This window comes from Oncorhynchus kisutch, linkage group LG14 (assembly GCF_002021735.2).
Source record: "Oncorhynchus kisutch isolate 150728-3 linkage group LG14, Okis_V2, whole genome shotgun sequence".
NCBI lineage: Eukaryota > Metazoa > Chordata > Actinopteri > Salmoniformes > Salmonidae > Oncorhynchus > Oncorhynchus kisutch.
Genome location: NC_034187.2, coordinates 9,382,978 through 9,408,856, shown reverse-complemented (window position 1 = coordinate 9,408,856; position 25,879 = coordinate 9,382,978). Strand labels below are relative to the sequence as shown.

At 43.9% G+C, this 25,879-nt stretch overlaps 1 protein-coding gene across 2 annotated transcripts in view; it reads right to left on the bottom strand.

The window, feature by feature from the left end:
* Positions 1 to 25,879, bottom strand: part of LOC109878620 (neurexin-3a-like) — a 665,512-nt gene that overhangs the window by 14,715 nt on the left and 624,918 nt on the right. For both annotated transcript variants that reach the window (XM_031787765.1, XM_031787764.1), the window contains one exon: positions 21,693 to 21,783. In XM_031787765.1, the coding sequence (XP_031643625.1) occupies positions 21,693 to 21,783 (91 nt within the window). The remainder of the gene's footprint in view (positions 1 to 21,692; positions 21,784 to 25,879) is intronic.

Sequence of the window (25,879 nt, the reverse complement as noted above, 5' to 3'; positions counted from 1 at the left end):
GGGAAATAGCTTCCACAATCCAGTGAGAGAGACACTGCTTAGAGAATGCCCTGCCGTGAGCTGGATTAGCCAAAAAACAACTCACATAACCGGATATCCCCGTTCTGTTCAATGTACGGGCGTAAAGCTAGCATTGGACACAGGGCATGTGAACTCTATCGCCCTTCAGAAGCAAAATAAGGAGGCAAATTGGGACATAGATCAAAAGTTATGGACCTTTAGGACCTTTAGGACCTTTAAGACCTTTAGGACCTTTAGGACCCTTAGGACCTTTAAGACCTTTAGGACCTTTAAGACCTTTAGGACCTTTAAGACCTTTAGGACCTTTAGGACCTTTAAGACCTTTAGGACCTTTAGGACCTTTAAGACCTTTAGGACCTTTAGGACCTTTAGGACCTTTAAGACCTTTAGGACCTTTAGGACCTTTAAGACCTTTAGGACCTTTAAGACCTTTAGGACCTTTAGGACCTTTAAGACCTTTAGGACCTTTAGGACCTTTAGGACCTTTAGGACCTTTAGGACCTTTAGGACCTTTAGGACATGGACATGATTTTTGCTGCGAAGGCTGTATTTGGATGCAATGTCACCTTAGAGTCGCCTGGGCTGACAGGAAGGGTGTAAGATGGAGATGGAAGAAATGGCAGCCGTTTTACGGGCGCCTAACCAATTGTGCTATTATGTGTGTGAGGGGGGGGGGGGGGGTTACGTTATTTGTAACTAATGTTTCTGCCACCATATCTTACATCAAAAAAGAGCTTCTGGATTTCATGACAGCGATCACTCACTTCGGATTAGACAAAGTTTTTTCTTCATCAAGTAGGACGCACAGGATGTACTTCAGACACCGGACAAGGCCGAAATCCCGTCATTGGCAAGAGAAAGAGACACAGGTATAGAGGACACAGGGCGGGGTGCCTGGTAAGGGTCCGCCGACGGTGATTGGGAAATTTGCCCTTACCATCAGTATTACTTTCCAACGTACAATCATTGGACAATAAATGAGAAGAGGTAAGATCACGAATATCCTACCAATGGAACATCAACAACTGTTATATTTTATCTTTCACCAACATGGAAAACATTCAGCTGGCGGGATATATGCAGCACCGGCTAGATAGAACAGCACACTCCGGTAACACGAAGGGGGGTGGTCTGTGTATATTTGTAAACAACAGCTGATGCACGAAATCTAAGGAAGTCCCTAGATTTTGCTCACCTGAAGTAGAGTATCTGATGATGAGCAGTAGACCACACTATTTGTCAAAAGAGTTTTCATCTATTTTTTTCAGGGCTGTTTATTTACCACCACAGACAGATGCTGGCACTAAGACTGCATTCAGTCAGCTGTATAAGAAAACAGGAAACCGCCCCACCCAGAGGCGGAGCTCATAGTGGCCGGGGGCTTTAATGCAGGGAAACTTAAATCAGTTTTACCTATTTTCTATCAGCATGTTACATGCGCAACCAGAGGGAAAGAAATTCTAGATCACCTTTACTCCACACACAGAGACACGTACAAAGCTCTCCCTCGCCCCCTATTTGGCAAATCTGACAATAATTATATCCTCCTGATTCCTGCTTACAAGCCTGCAAACTATTACAGACTACAAAGGAAAGCACAGCCGCGAGCTGACCAGTGACACGAGCCTACCAGACGAGCTAAATCACTTCTATGCTTGCTTCGAGGGAAGCAACACCGAGGCATGCATGAGAGCATCAGCTGTTCCAGACGACTGTGTGATCATGCTCTCCGTAGCTGATGTGAGTAAGACCTTTACACAGGTCAACATACACAAGGCTTTGGGGTCAGACGGATGTGCAGAACAACTGGCAACACGTCCCTGATTGAGTCTGTAATACCAACATGTTTCAAGCAGACCACCATAATCCCTGTGCCCAAGAACACTAAGGTAACCTGCCTAAATGACTATGGACCCGTAACACTCACGTCCATAGCCATGAAGTGACGAGACAGCCTATAGGGAAGAGGTCAGGGACCTGGCCGGGTGGTGCCAGAACAGCCTATCCCTTAACGTAATAAAGGCAAAGGAGATGATTATGGACTAAAGGAAAAGGAGGACCGAGCACTCCCCCATTCTCATCGGCGGGGCTGTAGTGGTGCAGGTTGAGAGCTTCAAGTTGCTTGGTGTCCAAATCCTCAACAAACTAGAATGGTCCAAACACACCAAGACAGTCGTGAAGAGGGCACGACAAAACCTATTCCCCTCAAGAAACTGAAAAGATTTGGCATGGGTCCTCAGATCCTCAAAATGTTCTACAGCTGCAATGTTGAGAGCATCCTTGACTGGTTGCATCACTGCCTGGTACGGCAACTGCTCAGCCTTCAACCACAAGGCACTACAGAGGGTAGTGCCTATGGCCCAGAACATCACTGGGGCAAAGCTGCCAGCCATCCAGGACCTCTACACCAGGCGGTGTCAGAGGATGGCCCAAAAAATTGTCAAAGACCCCAGCCACCCCAGTCATAGACTGTTCTCTCTGCTACCGCATGCATGTGAAGCGAACCCAGAGCGCCAAGTCTAGGACCTAAAGGCTTCTCAACAGCTTTTACCCTCAAGCCATAAGACTCCTGAACAGGTAATCAAATGGCTATCCGGACTATTTACATTGTGTACAGAGTAGCCTTTTTTACTTAAAAATTGCACTGTTGGTTAGGGCTTGTAAGTAAGCATTTCACTGTACGTATTGTATTGAGCACACGTGACAAATAAACTTTGATTTGATTTGTGCACAGGTAATGTGCTGAGGCCAAAGCCATTAGCAGGGAAGTTTAGTAGGAGAGGATCTTCAGATCCACCGACCCCAGAGGCTCAAAGGGGGCCGCACACAGTAGCTCCAAAACCAGGTCCCTTTGTGGGCTCAATATGTTTAGCAACTGGTGCTCCGTCAAATGTCCCTGCTCGAAAAGCTCCTGTTGGAACATAAGGATGTCCCTCATAGAGCACTGAAATGGAACAAGTACTTAATCTTGACACCAGAGCTCAAACACTTGCCACTTATACTCATACAACCCTCTTGTGGAGGGCTCCCTTGCCTCAGGGGCCAGGCTCATAGGAATCAAATCTCCACTGGTGGAAACGCATGAAGGAGGGTCCGAGGCCAATGGTGTGTCAGAGCGTCTGTTCACAACAGGGCACTCGGGTCCCCCATCAAGAAACATAAACGGCCCTGCGAACATTTCCCATTACTGGATAGCAAAGCCGCACCCGAGTTGAGACAACCAGGAACATGCACTGAGTTGAGACAACCAGGAACATGGACTGAGTTGAGACAACCAGGAACATGCACTGAGTTGAGACAACCAGGAACATGCACTGAGTTGAGGCAACCGTGAACATGCACAGCCCGAAGGGAAAGAAAACGTGCACTGCTCAACAGCAACAGGGAGTGAGGTGAGGACGGGAAGGGACTGAGCTCCCGCTGACTGTTGATGTGCATTCGGAAAGTATTCAGACCCCTTGATTTTTTCCCCACATTTTGTTATGTTACAACCTTATTATAAAATGTATTAAATATTATTTTTTCCTCATCAATTTACACACAATAACCCATAATGACAAAGCAGAAACAGGTTTTTAGAAATGTTTGCCAAAATTACAGATTTTTTTTTATTTTGATATGTTTTCAGACCCTTTTTTACGAGACTCAGGATTGAGCTCAGGTGCATCCTGTTTCCATTGATCATCCTTGAGATGTTTCTACAACTTGGAGTCCCCCTGTGATAAATTCTATTGATTGGACATGATTTGGAAAGGCACACACCTGTCTATATAAGGTCCCACAGTTGACAGTGCATGTCAGAGCAAAAACCAAGACATGAGGTCGAAGGAATTGTCAGTAGAGCTCTGAGACAGGATTTAGAGACTAGTCTGGATCGAGGGAAAGATGAATGGAGCAAAGTACAGAGAGATCCTTGATGAAAACCTGCTCCAGAGTTATAAGGATCACAGACTGGAGAGAAGGTTCACCTTCCAACAGGACAACAACACTAAGCACACAACCAGGACAATGCTGGAGTGGCTTCGGGACAAGTCTCTGAATGTCCTTGAGTGGCCCAGCCAGAGCTTGCACTTGAACCTGATCGAACATCTCTTGACCTGAAAATAGCTGTGCATCGACGTGAACATCTCTAGACCTGAAAATAGCTGTGCATCGACGCTCCACACCCAACCTGACAAAGCTTGAGAGGATCTGCAGAGGAGAATTGGAGAAACTCCCCAAATACAGGTGTACCAAGCTTGTATTATCATACCCAAGAAGACTCGAGGTTGTAATCGCTGCCAAAGGTGCTTCAACAAAAGACTGAGTAAAGGGTCTGAATACGTTTTTAGATGTAATATTTCAGTTTTGTATTTTTTTTATAACTGTTCAAAAATGTCTAAAAACCTGTTTGTCATTACCATGTCATTATGGTGTATTGTGATGTCATTATGGGTTATTGTGATGTCATTATGGTGTATTGTGATGTCATTATGGGTTATTGTGATGTCATTATGGGTTATTGTGATGTCATTATGGGTTATTGTGATGTCATTATGGGTTATTGTGATGTCATTATGGGTTATAGTGATGTCATTATGGGTTATTGTGATGTCATTATGGGTTATTGTGATGTCAATATGGGGTATTGTGATGTCATTATGGGTTATTGTGATGTCATTATGGGTTATAGTGATGTCATTATGGGTTATTGTGATGTCATTATGGGTTATTGTGATGTCAATATGGGGTATTGTGATGTCATTATGGGTTATTGTGATGTCATTATGGGTTATTGTGATGTCATTATGGGTTATTGTGATGTCACTATGGGTTATTGTGATGTCATTATGGGTTATTGTGATGTCATTATGGGTTATTGTGATGTCAATATGGGGTATTGTGTGTAGATTGATGAGGAAATAAAAAAATACATCTGCTGTAACATAACGAAATGTGGAAAAAGTCAAGTGGTCTGAATACTTTCCGAATATACTGTATGCCACTGTGGTACAGCCTTCTCAACAATAGTCGCATGGGAATGACCACTATCATAGAAGTCATTATCCCCAGTAGGTGCATGATCTGGCGGAAATGTACTGTGAGCCTAATTGGGCCAATAGAGCTGGAACCCTGACTGCGATTAGACAGCTCTTTTTCTGGTTAGAATAAAACCAAGAGACTGAACATGGGACACCTGGATGTGCACAATATCGTGTGGTTCCTTTGATTACAGATAGGCCAATACCCACAGCCTCTGGCCCCTCATGGGTGCCAGAGCTGCGTCCATCACCTTTGAAAAGACACGAGGCGAGATGGACAAGTCGAACAGTACTAACAAAATCTTATAGGCTATTGCCCCATCGTAGAATCGCAGGAACTTCCCATTCCTCGGGTACATGGGCACATGAAAGTATGTATCTTTTAGTTCAATGGTGGAGAACCTATCGCCAGGACGCATGGGCCTGAATATATGAACTGAGATGTTTGTTCAGGGCACGCAAGTCTAGAACAGGGCGGAAATCCACGTCCCTTTTTGAAACGAGGAAATACCGGCTGAACCACTCATATTGCCTGTTTCTGGAGAAGGGAGTATATTTCCTCCCTTAATACTGGGGCTGAGGCCAGGGGAACAGTCGACGTGATGAAGCAGAGAAAACGTGGAGGGCGTACAACGAATTGTAGCCTGTTCCTCGACATTACTGTTTGCATTACCCAGGGCGTCATTGTGCATGTGTGCCATTGGTCGGAGCAGGCAGCAATTCTCCCGGTAAAGGCCATCTGAGGGGGCATGATGCCCCAAGATGAGAAATAGGTCATTTTTAATCTTTTTTTTATCTCCTCCTCTCTTGACAACCTTGAGTCTGAATGTTTTGGAGGGACTTTATTGAACTAACATGAGAAGCACATGACACTCTTGAAACCCCAAAACAATGGGGTTGAAACAATGGCTTTAGGTGCAAACATTTACCTGAAGGTCCTCTCTGGGTTCCGTGATTGGCCACTTGGGGGTACTTTTGTCACCACGGATGTTTGGGCCGGCTGGCAAGAAAGGACCCCATCCCGTGCCACCCCCTATCCCTGAGCTAGGTGTGGGGGGCTGTCTCCTTCCCCGCAAGGTGGCAGAACCATCTCTCACCTCGCCCCTGGAAGTGGGGCGATGCTTGTGCCAGGCAGACTGGCATTGTGCCTGGAAACCAGGATGGTCCAACCTGGTGCTGGACCCGGCCTCCATCGTAGTTTTGGTCGCTTTCTTAGCCCACTAAGGTCAATGTCCACGCTCCGTGGGAATCTAATTAGCATAATACAACAATTGTCACTTTTGATGATGGTGTTTTCCCGCTAATGGAACATTCACGCTTATAGCCTACTGCGCTTATATCCTACTGCCGTGCACATTGCTGCGCTAATAACGTGAAGGAATTGCCTAATACTTTATCAACATGTAAAGCTAAACGTACTGATAGGATGCATCAGCCACATTGTGAAAAAAGGTATTTTGATGCTAGTGGTTTATTAATTTTGGACCCGATCCCATAGTAAATGTGGACAGTTCTTCCAATATCCTCAATATTCACCTCGGATTTGGTTAAGGACGCGCGCGCAGTTGCGTCCCCAAAGTGTCTGTCTTCACTTGCAGTCTGTGAGTGAGAGGTGCTTCGGAGCGTGCAGAACACAGGGAGAAAGGCACAGCGCAGCACTCCGGGCCAAGGGCACAAAGGCCACTGGCCGCAAACCGCATGAATTTTTTTAGGGTGCATGACGGCCACACAAAGGCGATGCTTTCGTGACATTTGAGGCATTTTCAAGTGCTTGTCAAATTGGGAATGAGAGACTGAAGAAGTGTGTACAGCCTGCGCAAAAAACCAAGCAGAGCTCATGCCTTTCAAGCCTTTTTTCAAATTATCACTAGAGTCGCATCATGCAGCCTTACAATGTATTAAAAAATCTAAACATATAGCCCATCGTTTGTAGAAACTAAAGTTACATCAATAACTCTAAATTTAGGAGTGCACTCCCACAAATTGATGGAGAAAATATACTTTCTATTTTATTCAACTTTGTTCAATTGTTGTCTTCATACTATGAAATGAAATACAATCATTCTAAGGAACTCTAAGCAAATCGTGTGTGTTAAATGAACTAGTGTAGCCCACAGCCATTTGACATAGCCAGATCGTGTGTGTTAAATGAACTAGTGTAGCCCACAGCCATTTGACATAGCCAGATCGTGTGTGTTAAATGAACTAGTGTAGCCCACAGCCATTTGACATAGCCAGATCGTGTGTGCTAAATGAACTAGTGTAGCCCACAGCCATTTGACATAGCCAGATCGTGTGTGTTAAATGAACTAGTGTAGCCCACAGCCATTTGACATAGCCAGATCGTGTGTGTTAAATGAACTAGTGTAGCCCACAGCCATTTGACATAGCCAGATCGTGTGTGCTAAATGAACTAGTGTAGCCCACAGCCATTTGACATAGCCAGATCGTGTGTGTTAAATGAACTAGTGTAGCCCACAGCCATTTGACATAGCCAGATCGTGTGTGCTAAATGAACTAGTGTAGCCCACAGCCATTTGACATAGCCAGATCGTGTGTGTTAAATGAACTAGTGTAGCCCACAGCCATTTGACATAGCCAGATCGTGTGTGCTAAATGAACTAGTGTAGCCCACAGCCATTTGACATAGCCAGATCGTGTGTGTTAAATGAACTAGTGTAGCCCACAGCCATTTGACATAGCCAGATCGTGTGTGTTAAATGAACTAGTGTAGCCCACAGCAATTTGACATAGCCAGATCGTGTGTGCTAAATGAACTAGTGTAGCCCACAGCCATTTGACATAGCCAGATCGTGTGTGTTAAATGAACTAGTGTAGCCCACAGCCATTTGACATAGCCAGATCGTGTGTGCTAAATGAACTAGTGTAGCCCACAGCCATTTGACATAGCCAGATCGTGTGTGCTAAATGAACTAGTGTAGCCCACAGCCATTTGACATAGCCAGATCGTGTGTGCTAAATGAACTAGTGTAGCCCACAGCCATTTGACATAGCCAGATCGTGTGTGTTAAATGAACTAGTGTAGCCCACAGCCATTTGACATAGCCAGATCGTGTGTGCTAAATGAACTAGTGTAGCCCACAGCCATTTGACATAGCCAGATCGTGTGTGCTAAATGAACTAGTGTAGCCCACAGCCATTTGACATAGCCAGATCGTGTGTGTTAAATGAACTAGTGTAGCCCACAGCCATTTGACATAGCCAGATCGTGTGTGTTAAATGAACTAGTGTAGCCCACAGCCATTTGACATAGCCAGATCGTGTGTGTTAAATGAACTAGTGTAGCCCACAGCCATTTGACATAGCCAGATCGTGTGTGCTAAATGAACTAGTGTAGCCCACAGCCATTTGACATAGCCAGATCGTGTGTGCTAAATGAACTAGTGTAGCCCACAGCCATTTGACATAGCCAGATCGTGTGTGCTAAATGAACTAGTGTAGCCCACAGCCATTTGACATAGCCAGATCGTGTGTGCTAAATGAACTAGTGTAGCCCACAGCCATTTGACATAGCCAGATCGTGTGTGTTAAATGAACTAGTGTAGCCCACAGCCATTTGACATAGCCAGATCGTGTGTGCTAAATGAACTAGTGTAGCCCACAGCCATTTGACATAGCCAGATCGTGTGTGCTAAATGAACTAGTGTAGCCCACAGCCATTTGACATAGCCAGATCGTGTGTGCTAAATGAACTAGTGTAGCCCACAGCCATTTGACATAGCCAGATCGTGTGTGTTAAATGAACTAGTGTAGCCCACAGCCATTTGACATAGCCAGATCGTGTGTGCTAAATGAACTAGTGTAGCCCACAGCCATTTGACATAGCCAGATCGTGTGTGCTAAATGAACTAGTGTAGCCCACAGCCATTTGACATAGCCAGATCGTGTGTGTTAAATGAACTAGTGTAGCCCACAGCCATTTGACATAGCCAGATCGTGTGTGTTAAATGAACTAGTGTAGCCCACAGCCATTTGACATAGCCAGATCGTGTGTGTTAAATGAACTAGTGTAGCCCACAGCCATTTGACATAGCCAGATCGTGTGTGTTAAATGAACTAGTGTAGCCCACAGCCATTTGACATAGCCAGATCGTGTGTGCTAAATGAACTAGTGTAGCCCACAGCCATTTGACATAGCCAGATCGTGTGTGCTAAATGAACTAGTGTAGCCCACAGCCATTTGACATAGCCAGATCGTGTGTGCTAAATGAACTAGTGTAGCCCACAGCCATTTGACATAGCCAGATCGTGTGTGTTAAATGAACTAGTGTAGCCCACAGCCATTTGACATAGCCAGATCGTGTGTGCTAAATGAACTAGTGTAGCCCACAGCCATTTGACATAGCCAGATCGTGTGTGTTAAATGAACTAGTGTAGCCCACAGCCATTTGACATAGCCAGATCGTGTGTGTTAAATGAACTAGTGTAGCCCACAGCCATTTGACATAGCCAGATCGTGTGTGCTAAATGAACTAGTGTAGCCCACAGCCATTTGACATAGCCAGATCGTGTGTGCTAAATGAACTAGTGTAGCCCACAGCCATTTGACATAGCCAGATCGTGTGTGCTAAATGAACTAGTGTAGCCCACAGCCATTTGACATAGCCAGATCGTGTGTGCTAAATGAACTAGTGTAGCCCACAGCCATTTGACATAGCCAGATCGTGTGTGTTAAATGAACTAGTGTAGCCCACAGCCATTTGACATAGCCAGATCGTGTGTGTTAAATGAACTAGTGTAGCCCACAGCCATTTGACATAGCCAGATCGTGTGTGCTAAATGAACTAGTGTAGCCCACAGCCATTTGACATAGCCAGATCGTGTGTGCTAAATGAACTAGTGTAGCCCACAGCCATTTGACATAGCCAGATCGTGTGTGCTAAATGAACTAGTGTAGCCCACAGCCATTTGACATAGCCAGATCGTGTGTGCTAAATGAACTAGTGTAGCCCACAGCCATTTGACATAGCCAGATCGTGTGTGCTAAATGAACTAGTGTAGCCCACAGCCATTTGACATAGCCAGATCGTGTGTGCTAAATGAACTAGTGTAGCCCACAGCCATTTGACATAGCCAGATCGTGTGTGCTAAATGAACTAGTGTAGCCCACAGCCATTTGACATAGCCAGATCGTGTGTGTTAAATGAACTAGTGTAGCCCACAGCCATTTGACATAGCCAGATCCATAACCATACATGAGGACAATTCAGGTCATGCGATTCCGTTCTTCTGAAATACACTACATTTTCTTCATATCATGCTTCTTTAGGAATGTCTAAAATAATGAATGGATTTATTGTGAAGGTGTAGGCTATTTTACATGGATTTATTGTGAAGGTGTAGGCTATTTTACATGGATTTATTGTGAAGGTGTAGGCTATTTTACATGGATTTATTGTGAAGGTGTAGGCTATTTTACATGGATTTATTGTGAAGGTGTAGGCTATTTTACATGGATTTATTGTGAAGGTGTAGGCTATTTTACATGGATTTATTGTGAAGGTGTAGGCTATTTTACATGGATTTATTGTGAAGGTGTAGGCTATTTTACATGGATTTATTGTGAAGGTGTAGGCTATTTTACATGGATTTATTGTGAAGGTGTAGGCTATTTTACATGGATTTATTGTGAAGGTGTAGGCTATTTTACATGGATTTATTGTGAAGGTGTAGGCTATTTTACATGGATTTATTGTGAAGGTGTAGGCTATTTTACATGGATTTATTGTGAAGGTGTAGGCTATTTTACATGGATTTATTGTGAAGGTGTAGGCTATTTTACATGGATTTATTGTGAAGGTGTAGGCTATTTTACATGGATTTATTGTGAAGGTGTAGGCTATTTTACATGGATTTATTGTGAAGGTGTAGGCTATTTTACATGGATTTATTGTGAAGGTGTAGGCTATTTTACATGGATTTATTGTGAAGGTGTAGGCTATTTTACATGGATTTATTGTGAAGGTGTAGGCTATTTTACATGGATTTATTGTGAAGGTGTAGGCTATTTTACATGGATTTATTGTGAAGGTGTAGGCTATTTTACATGGATTTATTGTGAAGGTGTAGGCTATTTTACATGGATTTATTGTGAAGGTGTAGGCTATTTTGCATGGATTTATTGTGAAGGTGTAGGCTGTTTTACATGGATTTATTCAACTTTTTAAAATGTAGATGTTCCAAAGGCTGTGTGTGGAATTAATTCACGGTTACCGTGAGGCCGACAGTTACCGTGAGGCCGACAGTTACCGTGAGGCCGACAGTTACCGTGAGGCCGACAGTTACCGTGAGGCCGACAGTTACCGTGAGGCCGACAGTTACCGTGAGGCCGACAGTTACCGTGAGGCCGACAGTTACCGTGAGGCCGACAGTTATTTGCTAGACAGTTTCATTACTGCCACAGCCCTAGTCAGACCATGAAACATGCTGAAAATTGGTCTTCTCACAAAATCGTCTGTAGTGTAAGAACGGTTTGGCCTATAAAATACCCATTTATGTATGGAAAGGAGATATTCCCCAGAACACAATGGTGTTTTCCGTTTTGCTCTACGACCCCCCCCAAACGTTTTGGAACTCGTCTGAAGTCGGTACCTGCCAACTTCTGTAGCAACCCAACAGTTTTGGCTACACACTAAAGATGAGACTCAAAAATACGCACATGTCAGTTGTTTTGCTCTACGACACCCACCGGCCTCACAAGACTCGTCTGATTGTCCCCCGGTAACAGTTGTTTTGCTCTACAACACACACCGGCCTCACAAGACTCGTCTGATTGTCCCCCGGTAACAGTTGTTTTGCTCTACAACACACACCGGCCTCACAAGACTCGTCTGATTGTCCCCCGGTACCAGTTGTTTTGCTCTACAACACACACCGGCCTCACAAGACTCGTCTGATTGTCCCCCGGTACCAGTTGTTTTGCTCTACGACACACACCGGCCTCACAAGACTCGTCTGATTGTCCCCCGGTACCAGTTGTTTTGCTCTACGACACACACCGGCCTCACAAGACTCGTCTGATTGTCCCCCGGTACCAGTTGTTTTGCTCTACGACACACACCGGCCTCACAAGACTCGTCTGATTGTCCCCCGGTACCAGTTGTTTTGCTCTACGACACACACCGGCCTCACAAGACTCGTCTGATTGTCCCCCGGTAACAGTTGTTTTGCTCTACGACACACACCGGCCTCACAAGACTCGTCTGATTGTCCCCCGGTAACAGTTGTTTTGCTCTACGACACACACCGGCCTCACAAGACTCGTCTGATTGTCCCCCGGTAACAGTTGTTTTGCTCTACGACACACACCGGCCTCACAAGACTCGTCTGATTGTCCCCCGGTAACAGTTGTTTTGCTCTACGACACACACCGGCCTCACAAGACTCGTCTGATTGTCCCCCGGTACCAGTTGAAAACATGAATGGAAGTCTACAGTATATGGAGACAGTTTAGTGACAAAAACAAGGGGTTAAATACATGTAAAACGTTTTTTGGGATGGGACTATCTGCTGTTCCATGTAGTGAATCTGTTATTCAATGACATTCAATGTGTTATTATGGTAAGTATATTAACTATATTTTTTACATTTGAAGTCGGAAGTTAACATTAAAACTTATTTTTCAACCACTCCACACATTTCTTGTTAACAAACTATAGTTTTGGCAAGTCGGTTAGGACATCTGCTTTGTGCATGACACAAGTAATTTTCCAAAAATTGTTTACAGACAGATTATTTAACTATTTCACAACATCATAATTCCAGTGGGTCAGAAGTTTACATACACTAAGTTGACTGTGGCTTTAAACAGCTTGGGAAATTCCAGATCATGATGTCATGGCTTTAGAAACTTCTGATAGGCTAATTGACAAAATTTTAGTCAATTGGAGGTGTACCTGTGGATGAATTTCAAGGCCTACCTTCAAACTCAGTGCCTCTTTGTTTGATATCATGGCAAAATCTAAAGAAAACAGCCAAGACCTCAGAAAAATAATTGTAGACCTCCACAAGTCTAGTTCATCCTTGGGAGCAATTTCCAAACGCCTGAAGGTACCACGTTAATCTGTGGAAACAATAGCACACAAGTATAAACACCATGGGACCACTCGGCCATCATACCCCTCAGGAAGGAGAAGTGTTCAGTCTCCTAGAGATGAATATACTTTGGTGCGAAAAGTGCAAATAAATCCCAGAACAACAGCAAAGGACCTTGTGAAGATGCTGGAGGAAACAGGTACAAAAGTATCTATATCCACAGTAAAACGAGTCCTATATTGACATAACCTGAAAGGCCGCTCAGCAAGGAAGAAGCCACTGCTCCAAAACCACCATAAAAAAGCCAGATCACGGTTTGCAACAGCACATGGGGACAAAGTTTGTACTTTTTGGAGAAATGTCCTTTGGTCTGATGAAAAAAAATATAACTATTTGGTCGTAATGACCATCGTTATCTTTGGAGGAAAAAGGAGGAGGCTTGCAATCCGAAGGACACCATCACCAACACCAACTGTGAAGCATGGGGGTGTCAGCATCATGCTGTGGAGGTGCTTTGCTGCAGGAGGGACTGGTGCACTTCACAAAATAGATGGCTTCATGAGGAAGGGAAATTATGAGGATATGTTGAAGCAACAGCTCAAGACATCAGTCAGGAAGATAAAGCTTGGTCGCAAATGGGTCTTCCAAATGGACAATGACCCCAAGCATACTTCCAAAGTTGTGGCAAAATGACTTAAGGACAACAAAGTCAAGGTATTGGAGTGGCCATCACATAGCCCTGACCTCAATCGCATAGAACATTTGTGGGCAGAACTGAAAAAGCATGTGTGAGCAAGGAGGCCTACAAACCTGACTCAGTTACACCAGCTCTGTCAGGAGGAATTGGACAAAATTCACCTGACTTATTGTGGGAAGGTTGTGGAAGGCTACCAGAAACGTTTGACCCAAGTTAAACAATTTAATGGCAATGCTACCAAATACTAATTGAGTGTATGTAAACTTCTGACCACCTGGGAATGTGATGAAAGAAATAAAAGCTGAAATAAATCATTATCTGTACTATTATTCTGACATATAACTTTCTTAAAATAAAGTGGAGATCCTAACTTATCTAAGACAGGGAATTTATACTAGGATTAAATGTCAGGAAATGGGAAAAACTGAGTTTAAATGTATTTGGCTAAGGTGTATGTAAACTTCCGACTTCAAATGTAGATACTTCAATGGGTATTAAAATTGCTAATCAAATAGCCAAATGATCCTTGGTATGATCTGCTTAAAACTATTCCCTTTAGTTTAGTAGAACCCCCGGCTTAGACAGGGCTTTTTTTAGTGCCAAAAAGAGGTTAAATACATGCAAAAAATAATACAAACATTTCCTGATCTTTCTTATATCTCTCAGAGCCCCCCTCCACCTGCTTAGACAGGGCTGTTATGGGTTAGCCATCGTTCTTATCGCTCCAGCAAATTTAAGAAGAACTAATTGTTTGTGATTTGGAAACTTAAAAGAATAAGTACAAACTTCAGCACACAACGTCCAGGGGGTGAACATGCTCGACCACTTTGGGACAGTTTAGTTGGCTGAACGTAAGACAGTCTTGTTTTCTAATTGTTTGTTTGAGTAGCCTGAATCATTCCTGTTCACACCGAGGTGTAGAGTGGAATAACTGAAGGGATGAATCCGAGCCTCAAGCTTATCACCTGTGGAAGGCTTGGCTTCCAGCGAGGTGGTGATTTCATTGGCCTTGTCAGGCGTCATTGTAGATGCTTCAACAGAAGTCACGAGCGTGCGATTCCCCATAATATTTTTTTTACCGAAGTTGACTGACTGAAAGCGAACCTTTAGATATGTGGATAGATGGATGAGTCACATAGCTAATACGTTCTCTGGAGAGAGTTTGCACTTTCCTATGTGATAATTACATTTTCTTGTCTTCAGAGTGAAACACAGAGTTGTTGCAACCATTGGAGAGATGACTGAACACATTTTGTTTTATTATTATTTTTATCCCAAACCTAAACCCCTCAGAATGAATGCCTTTTCTTAACCGCCAACAGGGAGTTTCGGTTTCACTTTTGCACAGTTTGACTGATGTCATACGCCGTTTTAATTACGGAATAAACGCCAAAATATTCCGTAATTAAAACGGCCACACTGTGTCTACAGCAACATGTACGGCCCCAAAGTGCATCATTAATACGGTCCCACGGTGCATATCTCTGTTGCTACAGTTTTGCACTGAGGACTGCATTTTCTTTGGTGTTTGAGATTGGTATGTAGAGTGTACTGCAAATTACCACTACCGTGCAGTTATCATTGGAATAGCAGGTTTAGAGTGTGATAGTATTTCATCTCCTATCAATTAATAAAATCTATGTTATTAGTTTAAAATGTGTGTAATTATCATCACCAGTGGTATCTGTCTTATGGAATTCCTCTTAAGGGGAAAAGGGGAATACAAAACAGTTTTACAAACAGAGAACAGAGTCACATGACGACGCCTCAAAACAGAAAGACAGACAAACGGACAGAAAGACAGACAAACGGACAGACAAAAACAGACGAGTGCAGAACAGAAAGAGAGACGATGTCGCAATAGGTACTGTTGTGCGGAACTCAAAGTGACCGGAAGACAAAGCAAAGTTAGTATAAATGGAGGGTTAGGGGTCAAGGGTCAGACACACATGAGCCAATTAGAGTTCATGCTTTGAAGGGATGGAGGTCACCGGGAGGTGACCCGGAAGAAGAAGGGTTAAGGTTGAGTTAGCCACTACTGTTAATGTGTGCCACAAAATGACAGCAGCTCAAAAGAGGAAAGCATATATACTTTTGTGGCAATAAAATAATCTTTATGTCATCTTCATGGAAACCAATTTAAATGCAGAATGGCTTGACAAGGAAGGGGTAGAGGTTTAGGAGGACAATAAGGTAGGTAGTGAACGAAGGGAGGAGGGGAGGTTAAAAAGATATCATTCTTAATTCACAACTTTCTTCAGTTAGATGTTATGGCTGCCTGCTTGAGGCCCAAAAAGTTGATGACAAGAAAATATTTTGTTGCCTATTTATTTGCTTTGATTATCAAAACACAGGAATGTTTGTTCTAAAAAGCCTCATGGCAACAAAGGCTCTGAAAGAGATGAGGAAAACTATTTTTTCAACCACCGAAAATTCATGCTGCACATGATGAGGCGAGACAACAGGCATGTCGTATTTCAGATAATTGGCAGATAGATAAAGACAACGACTCAAAAACAAAACAAACACAATCCGGAAGCCAAGAGAACCGAACATATAAAAGAGCCTGTCACATACAAAACGTCAAACGAAAGTATACAAAATAAAAACATCCCTCACATGCTTCACTCACGAAAATGACGGAAAATAAATATCGAGACCACGTAGCATGCAGCTGTCCACGTCAACTGATGTCGGGGCTAGAATGGTGTGAATTTCTGTGTAAACATATGATGATTGGATGACTGGGGCCCTGATGATATCTGTCCTCAGAGACCTGGAGAGCTCAGAGGGCTACAGTAGAGATCAGACATGGGCTCTTTAGCACTGCTATCTCTCATAGGAACTTTGGGAGGAATTGGAATTGACCTCTCAGAGGACGATAATCAGGTAGTGCTGATAACACCTTGGTCTGAGCAGCATGGAACCGTCTCTCAGTCGTCTGTCATTTGAGCAATGCCAGGTGAGGTACCTGAGATACATTAAGGCACTTAACTTCTTATTGGCCTCATTTAGAGCCACAAATAAAATCATCTATATGGGCACCTGATGTGGGTGTCCCTGACATACCAAACAGCCAGTACCTGAGGTGGGTGTCCCTGCCATACTAAACAGCCAGTACCTGAGGTGGGTGTCCCTGCCATACTAAACAGCCAGTACCTGAGGTGGGTGTCCCTGCCATACTAAACAGCCAGTACCTGAGGTGGGTGTCCCTGCCATACTAAACAGCCAGTACCTGAGGTGGGTGTCCCTGCCATACTAAACAGCCAGTACCTGAGGTGGGTGTCCCTGCCATACTAAACAGCCAGTACCTGAGGTGGGTGTCCCTACCATACTAAACAGCCAGTACCTGAGGTGGGTGTCCCTGCCATACTAAACAGCCATTACCTGAGGTGGGTGTCCCTGCCATACTAAACAGCCAGTACCTGAGGTGGGTGTCCCTGACATACTAAACAGCCAGTACCTGAGGTGGGTGTCCCTGCCATTCTAAACAGCCAGTACCTGATGTGGGTGTCCCTGCCATACTAAACAGCCAGTACCTGAGGTGGGTGTCCCTGCCATACTAAACAGCCAGTACCTGAGGTGGGTGTCCCTGCCATACTAAACAGCCAGTACCTGAGGTGGGTGTCCCTGCCATACTAAACAGCCAGTACCTGAGGTGGGTGTCCCTGACATACTAAACAGCCAGTACCTGAGGTGGGTGTCCCTGCCATACTAAACAGCCAGTACCTGAGGTGGGTGTCCCTGACATACTAAACAGCCATTACCTGAGGTGGGTGTCCCTGCCATACTAAACAGCCAGTACCTGAGGTGGGTGTCCCTGACATACTAAACAGCCAGTACCTGAGGTGGGTGTCCCTGCCATTCTAAACAGCCAGTACCTGAGGTGGGTGTCCCTGCCATACTAAACAGCCAGTACCTGAGGTGGGTGTCCCTGCCATACTAAACAGCCAGTACCTGAGGTGGGTGTCCCTGCCATACTAAACAGCCAGTACCTGAGGTGGGTGTCCCTGCCATACTAAACAGCCAGTACCTGAGGTGGGTGTCCCTGCCATACTAAACAGCCAGTACCTGAGGTGGGTGTCCCTGCCATACTAAACAGCCAGTACCTGAGGTGGGTGTCCCTGCCATACTAAACAGCCAGTACCTGAGGTGGGTGTCCCTGCCATACTAAACAGCCAGTACCTGAGGTGGGTGTCCCTGCCATACTAAACAGCCAGTACCTGAGGTGGGTGTCCCTGCCATACTAAACAGCCAGTACCTGAGGTGGGTGTCCCTGCCATACTAAACAGCCAGTACCTGATGTGGGTGTCCCTGCCATACTAAACAGCCAGTACCTGAGGTGGGTGTCCCTGCCATACTAAACAGCCAGTACCTGAGGTGGGTGTCCCTGCCATACTAAACAGCCAGTACCTGAGGTGGGTGTCCCTGCCATACTAAACAGCCAGTACCTGAGGTGGGTGTCCCTGCCATACTAAACAGCCAGTACCTGAGGTGGGTGTCCCTGCCATACTAAACAGCCAGTACCTGAGGTGGGTGTCCCTGCCATACTAAACAGCCAGTACCTGAGGTGGGTGTCCCTGCCATACTAAACAGCCAGTACCTGAGGTGGGTGTCCCTGCCATACTAAACAGCCAGTACCTGAGGTGGGTGTCCCTGCCATACTAAACAGCCAGTACCTGAGGTGGGTGTCCCTGCCATACTAAACAGCCAGTACCTGAGGTGGGTGTCCCTGCCATACTAAACAGCCATTACCTGAGGTGGGTGTCCCTGCCATACTAAACAGCCATTACCTGAGGTGGGTGTCCCTGCCATACTAAACAGCCAGTACCTGAGGTGGGTGTCCCTGCCATACTAAACAGCCATTACCTGAGGTGGGTGTCCCTGCCATACTAAACAGCCAGTACCTGAGGTGGGTGTCCCTGCCATACTAAACAGCCAGTACCTGAGGTGGGTGTCCCTGCCATACTAAACAGCCAGTACCTGTGGTGGGTGTCCCTGCCATACTAAACAGCCAGTACCTGAGGTGGGTGTCCCTGACATACCAAACAGCCAATACAATCAAACCCAGTTTGCTTGGCTCAAAAAGGTTGAGTCCTTCATGTAAATAGCTGAAGCTATAGGACATGTTGATGGAATAGCTGGCTTACATCTGCCGTGTCCATGGGTGATTCATGTATACAACTGAAGCTATAGGACATGTTGATGGAATAACTGGCTTACATCTGTCGTGTCCATGGGTGATTCATGTATACAACTGAAGCTATAGGACATGTTGATGGAATAACTGGCTTACATCTGCCGTGTCCATGGGTGATTCATGTATACAACTGAAGCTATAGGATATGTTGATGGAATAACTGGCTTACATCTGTCGTGTCCATGGGTGATTCATGTATACAACTGAAGCTATAGGACATGTTGATGGAATAACTGGCTTACATCTGTCGTGTCCATGGGTGATTCATGTATACAACTGAAGCTATAGGACATGTTGATGGAATAACTGGCTTACATCTGTCGTGTCCATGGGTGATTCATGTATACAACTGAAGCTATAGGATATGTTGATGGAATAACTGGCTTACATCTGTCGTGTCCATGGGTGATTCATGTATACAACTGAAGCTATAGGACATGTTGATGGAATAACTGGCTTACATCTGTCGTGTCCATGGGTGATTCATGTATACAACTGAAGCTATAGGACATGTTGATGGAATAACTGGCTTACATCTGTCGTGTCCATGGGTGATTCATGTATACAACTGAAGCTATAGGACATGTTGATGGAATAACTGGCTTACATCTGTCGTGTCCATGGGTGATTCATGTATACAACTGAAGCTATAGGACATGTTGATGGAATAACTGGCTTACATCTGTCGTGTCCATGGGTGATTCATGTATACAACTGAAGCTATAGGACATGTTGATGGGACTAACTGGCTTACATCTGTCGTGTCCATGGGTGATTCATGTATACAACTGAAGCTATAGGACATGTTAATGGAATAACTGGCTTACATCTGTCGTGTCCATGGGTGATTCATGTATACAACTGAAGCTATAGGACATGTTGATGGAATAACTGGCTTACATCTGTCGTGTCCATGGGTGATTCATGTATACAACTGAAGCTATAGGACATGTTGATGGAATAACTGGCTTACATCTGTCGTGTCCATGGGTGATTCATGTATACAACTGAAGCTATAGGACATGTTGATGGAATAACTGGCTTACATCTGTCGTGTCCATGGGTGATTCATGTATACAACTGAAGCTATAGGACATGTTGATGGAATAACTGGCTTACATCTGTCGTGTCCATGGGTGATTCATGTATACAACTGAAGCTATAGGACATGTTGATGGGACTAACTGGCTTATATCAAAACTTGCTTTAAAGTGTTCAATTTTCTTTGGGAAGTAAACAGTTAAGGTTAAAATGTGTGTTGTGGTGTTTGGTATCCACAGTTCCATATTGGTGTTTTGGTATCCACAGTTCCATATTGGTGTTGTGGTATCCACAGTTCCATATTGGTGTTGTGGTATCCACAGTTCCATATTGGTGTTTTGGTATCCACAGTTCCATATTGGTGTTGTGGTATCCACAGTTCCATATTGGTGTTGTGGTATCCACAGTTCCATATTGGTGTTGTGGTATCCACAGTTCCATATTGGTGTTGTGGTATCCACAGTTCCATATTGGTGTTGTGGTATCCACAGTTCCATATTGGTGTTTTGGTATCCACAGTTCCATATTGGTGTTGTGGTATCCACAGTTCCATATTGGTGTTTTGGTACACACAGTTCCATATTGGTGTTTTGGTATCCACAGTTCCATATTGGTGTTGTGGTATCCACAGTTCCATATTGGTGTTTTGGTATCCACAGTTCCATATTGGTGTTGTGGTATCCACAGTTCCATATTGGTGTTTTGGTACACACAGTTCCATATTGGTGTTTTGGTACACACAGTTCCGTGCCAGAGAGCTGGCTTTTCAGATTTTATCCAAACAAGATAAGGCAAACCCAGGTTCTCTCAAGAAGCTCAGAGGAACATGATTTGGAACGTCTAAGTTAGCTCAATATTGTATTTTTCCTATTTGGTCTGCAATAAGACAGCAGGATAACATGTTCACCTTGAAGCAAAAACAACAACAATAAAACCACAGCGCTCTACACAGAAATTCGATGATATCTCTTCTCTATTAAATGTTTTACAGTGCAAGCCTCTAAATATGGAAACATTTAAAAATGAAATACAAACACACATGAATGAGTCAATACTTTAATTCCTACTAGATATCTAATCACGCAGTCATTTCACTAAAAGCAAATATTTAAGAAGAGAATCTCAAAATGTATCATGAGTCAAAATGCAAGTCAGGACAGTGCCACATGGATAGAGCACTGGACCTAAACACGGTATGATACATTTTGAAGCATCAACACAGAGAACATGGCACATCTTCACACTAACTGTGTCTTTTTTTTTTCTCTCTCATTCAACGCTGAGAGGACAAGGTTTGCATGTGTTTTGGTGACCATGTTAACCACTTCAGACGACCCCATGGGCAAGTGTAAATCATCAAACTAATATGGTTTACAGTGTTTTTGAAAGCAACATATATGATTTTATAATATGAATAGTCCATGACGGATTTCACTATTTTCCACTTTGCTATGTATTATGTTTTCTGTAATTCAGTCAGATTTTAACGTAACAAATCTCCAGTCTTGCCATAATTTGTCCTTTGGGTTCCTATCTTTGGAAGTTACACTTTGTGTGTCCATGGGGTTACGATGCTGTATAGGATGCAGTGTTTGATCCTCAGGTGTGCATGGAGTGAGAGATAGAGCAGCGTGAGAGCAAGCAGAGGGAAACTAACCTAGCCCACCTGCACGGCCAGAGTCACACTCCTCCAGGTCCTCGTCATCACTGGAACACTCTGCCGAAGACACCATGTCGTCTGTCGTCTGCTTCATGGGCCAAACACATGGCGGAAGAAGAACAAAACAAAATACACAAAAGAAAGGAGAAACAGAAACACAGGTACAAACACACGGACACAGACAGGAAGTGGACAAAACACACAGACAGGAAGTGGACAAAAACACACAGACAGGAAGTGGACAAAAACACACAGACAGGAAGTATACAAAAACACACAGACAGGAAGTGGACAAAAACACACAGACAGGAAGTGGACAAAAACACACAGACAGGAAGTGGACAAAAACACACAGACAGGAAGTGGACAAAAACACACAGACAGGAAGTGGACAGAAGGACAAAACACACAGACAGGAAGTGGACAAAAACACACAGACAGGAAGTGGACAAAAACACACAGACAGGAAGTGGACAAAAACACACAGACAGGAAGTGGACAAAAACACACAGACAGGAAGTGGACAAAAACACACAGACAGGAAGTGGACAAAAACACACAGACAGGAAGTGGACAAGAACACACCGACGAATAAGATAATTAGTTTCAATATAATTCCCCTCCCCCCCTATAGAACAATGAGGTCAGAGAACAATGACAAATATTACATTGAACATTTCATACACAATCTTACATTTCCTATTGACTTACTAGAAAATCTTCAGTATTAAGGGGAAAACATACATAAAGGACCTTTCAATGTAACGTTTTCCCTTTGAGTTCATATCCAGGCACAGTAGAAAAACAAAAGTGAAACTCCCCTCTGAAATGAATGCATTATACTGTACAGTGTAGTTATTCTTCACCGTACTGTACAGTGTAGTATTACTCATTATACTGTACAGTGTAGTTCTTAATCATTGTACTGTGCAGTGTAGTTCTTCATCATTGTACTTTACAGTGTAGTTCTTCATTGTACTGTACAGTGTAGTATTCATAATTATACTGTACAGTGTAGTATTAATCATTATACTGTACATTGTAATATTCATCATTATACTGTACAGTTTAGTTCTGATCTGAGCGACTGCCAGCTCATTATCTTTCACTCTTTACTTTGTCGGGTTGGAAAAACTTCTGCTGTCTTTATCAAAGCCTTTCTTTCAAACGCCAACCATGATATTTCCCTGGCGACATCTCCTCACGGTTGTTAACTCGGTTGTTAACTCGGTCCAATTTCTCACCCCTGCCCCCTCCATCTTACCCTGTCTAACAGTATGCATAGATTTGCATTGCTTTAGATCATGGCTATTGAGCAGGGAGGGCGGCTCGATCATTGACCATCTCCTTCACCTCCATCTCTGATTTATCTCTCCTCTCCCTCGCTCCGGGATGAACTCGTTTTTCAGCCTCTGCATGTCTTTACAGGAGGAGATCAGAGAGGGGATAATTTAAGTGTTGTCATGGAGCAGCTTTATGAAATGATAAATATCAGGGGAGTAATGGAGTCATCAGTGGTTCATCATTGTACCGTACAGTGTAGGCCCCATATATACTGCTAGGGTTTGTAGGCCCCATATATACTGCTGGGGTTTGTAGGCCCCATATATACTGCTAGGGTTTGTAGGCCCCATATATACTGCTGGGGTTTGTAGGCCCCATATATACTGCTGGGGTTTGTAGGCCCCATATATACTGCTGGGGTTTGTAGGCCCCATATATACTGCTGGGGTTTGTAGGCCCCATATATACTGCTGGGGTTGACGAGAATGTAAAACAAACACGCACACACACACACGAGGAGCAGGAGATCTACACAGGGCCAGGGAGAAGGTTTGTGTAGTGGGGATACATACATACATACACACACACACACACACACACACACACACACACACACACACACACACACACACACACACACACACACACACACACACACACGAGGAGCAGGAGATCTACACAGGAACAGGGAGAAGGTTTGTGTGGTGGGGATACATACATACACGCACACACACACACACACACACACACACACACACACACACACACACACACACACACACACACACACACACACACACACACACGCACACACACACGAGGAGCAGGAGATCTACACAGGGCCAGGGAGAAGGTTTGTGTGGTGGGGATACATACATACGCACACACACACACACACACACACACACACACACACACACACACACACAATAGTTACTCAAGTGTAGTTTTTTAAAGAGCTAAAAATAAAAGGCTATTTTATTGAAACTATTTTCTTTGATATTCAAATAGAGGTAGAAGAAGAAAAACAAATCATGTTTGGAAGTATTTTGAACACCTCTCAGAAAACCAAATAATATTTCAAGGTATTTAAATATATGCAAGTTATTTGAAAAAGAAAAATAATATTTATTTGATGGCGGAAAATAATTTAATGAAGAACCAAAACGTCCAACAGTTAGATGAAATAGTCTAAATATATGATCATTAGCACATAGTTTGGAGGGCTTAGATATTAATCTTAAAATAGCCTATAGCCGAGAAATAAATACATGAGGGATATGGAATCACCTCAACATTAGCGTAGACCATTTTTGCAACTTCAAAATGACGAACAAATATATGAGTGACACAAGGTAATACAGATCAAATGCTACTCTCTTCGGGTGTGACAGGGCTTGCAAACTATTACAGATTACAAAGGTAAACCCAGCAACGATCTGCACAGTGACACAAGCCTTCCAGATGAGCTAAATGCCTTCTATGCTCACTTTGAGGCAAGCAACACTGAACCATGGATAAGAGCACCAGCTGTTCAGGTCGACTGTGTTGTCAGACTCTCCATAGCTGATGTGAGTAAGACCTGTAGACAAGTTAACATTCACAAGACTGCAGGGCCAGGCGGAATACCAGGATGTGTACATGCGCTGACCAACTGGCAAGTGTCTTCACTGACATTTTCCAAATCTCCCTGACCCAGTCTGTAATACCTACATGTGTATGGTTGTGTATTCTTAGATTTTACTGCACTGTTGGAGCTAGGAGCACAAGCTTTTCTGCTTCACCCGCAATAACATCTGCTAAACACACTGCATGGCCAAAAGTATGTGGACACGTGGTCGTCAAACATCTCATTCCAAAATCATGGGTATTAATATGGAGTTGGTCCCCCCTTTGCTGCTATCACAGCTTCCACTCTTCTGGGAAGGCTTTCCACTAGATGTTGGAACATTGCTGTGTGGACTTGCTTTCATTCAGCCACAAGAGCACATGGGCATTGTTATGTTGAAACAGGAAAGGGCCTTCCACAAAGTTGGAAGCACAGAATTGTCTAGAATGTCATTGTACGCTGTAGCATTAAGATTTCCCTTCACTGGAAGTAAGCTACCTAGCCCAAACCATGAAAAACAGCCACAGACCAATATCCCTCCTCCACCTAACTTTACAGTTGGCACTATGCATTGGGGCAGGTAGCGTTCTCCTGGCATCAGCCAAACTCAGATTCATCCGTTGGACTGCCAGTTGGTGAATCGTGATTCATCACTCCAGAGAACACGTTTCCACTGCTCCAGAGTCCAATGGGGGTGAGCTTTACACCACTCCAGCCAACGCTTGGCACATTGTGATCTTAGGCTGTTCGACCATGGAAACCCATTTCATTATGCTCCCAATGGGCAGTTCTTGTGCCGACGCTGCTTCCAGAGACAGGTAGGGTTTCCATTTCACAATAAGAGCACTTACAGTTGACCTGGACAGCTCTAGCAGGGCATACATTTGACAAACTGACTTGTTGGGCAGGTGGCATCCTATGACAGTGCCAAGTTGAAAGTTACTGAGCTCTTCAATAAGGCCATTCTACTTCCAATGTTTGTCTATGGAGATTTCATGGCTGTGATTGATTTTATACACCTGTCAGCAAAGGGTGTGGCTGGAATAGAAGAATCCACTAATTTGAAGGAGTACATACTCATACTCCACATACTCCTCTATATATAGTGTATCAGTCCAAAACATCATTTATAATGTACGTATTTTGTAATTTTTCAGTTTATAGTAAAATGCATTTTAATGCACACAGATGAGTAAGCAGGCATTGGGGGGATCCACACTGGAGTGCTGCCAAATACAGGCCCTCAGTAAATATCAAATGATTCATTGAATATATATTTATTGTGGAACAA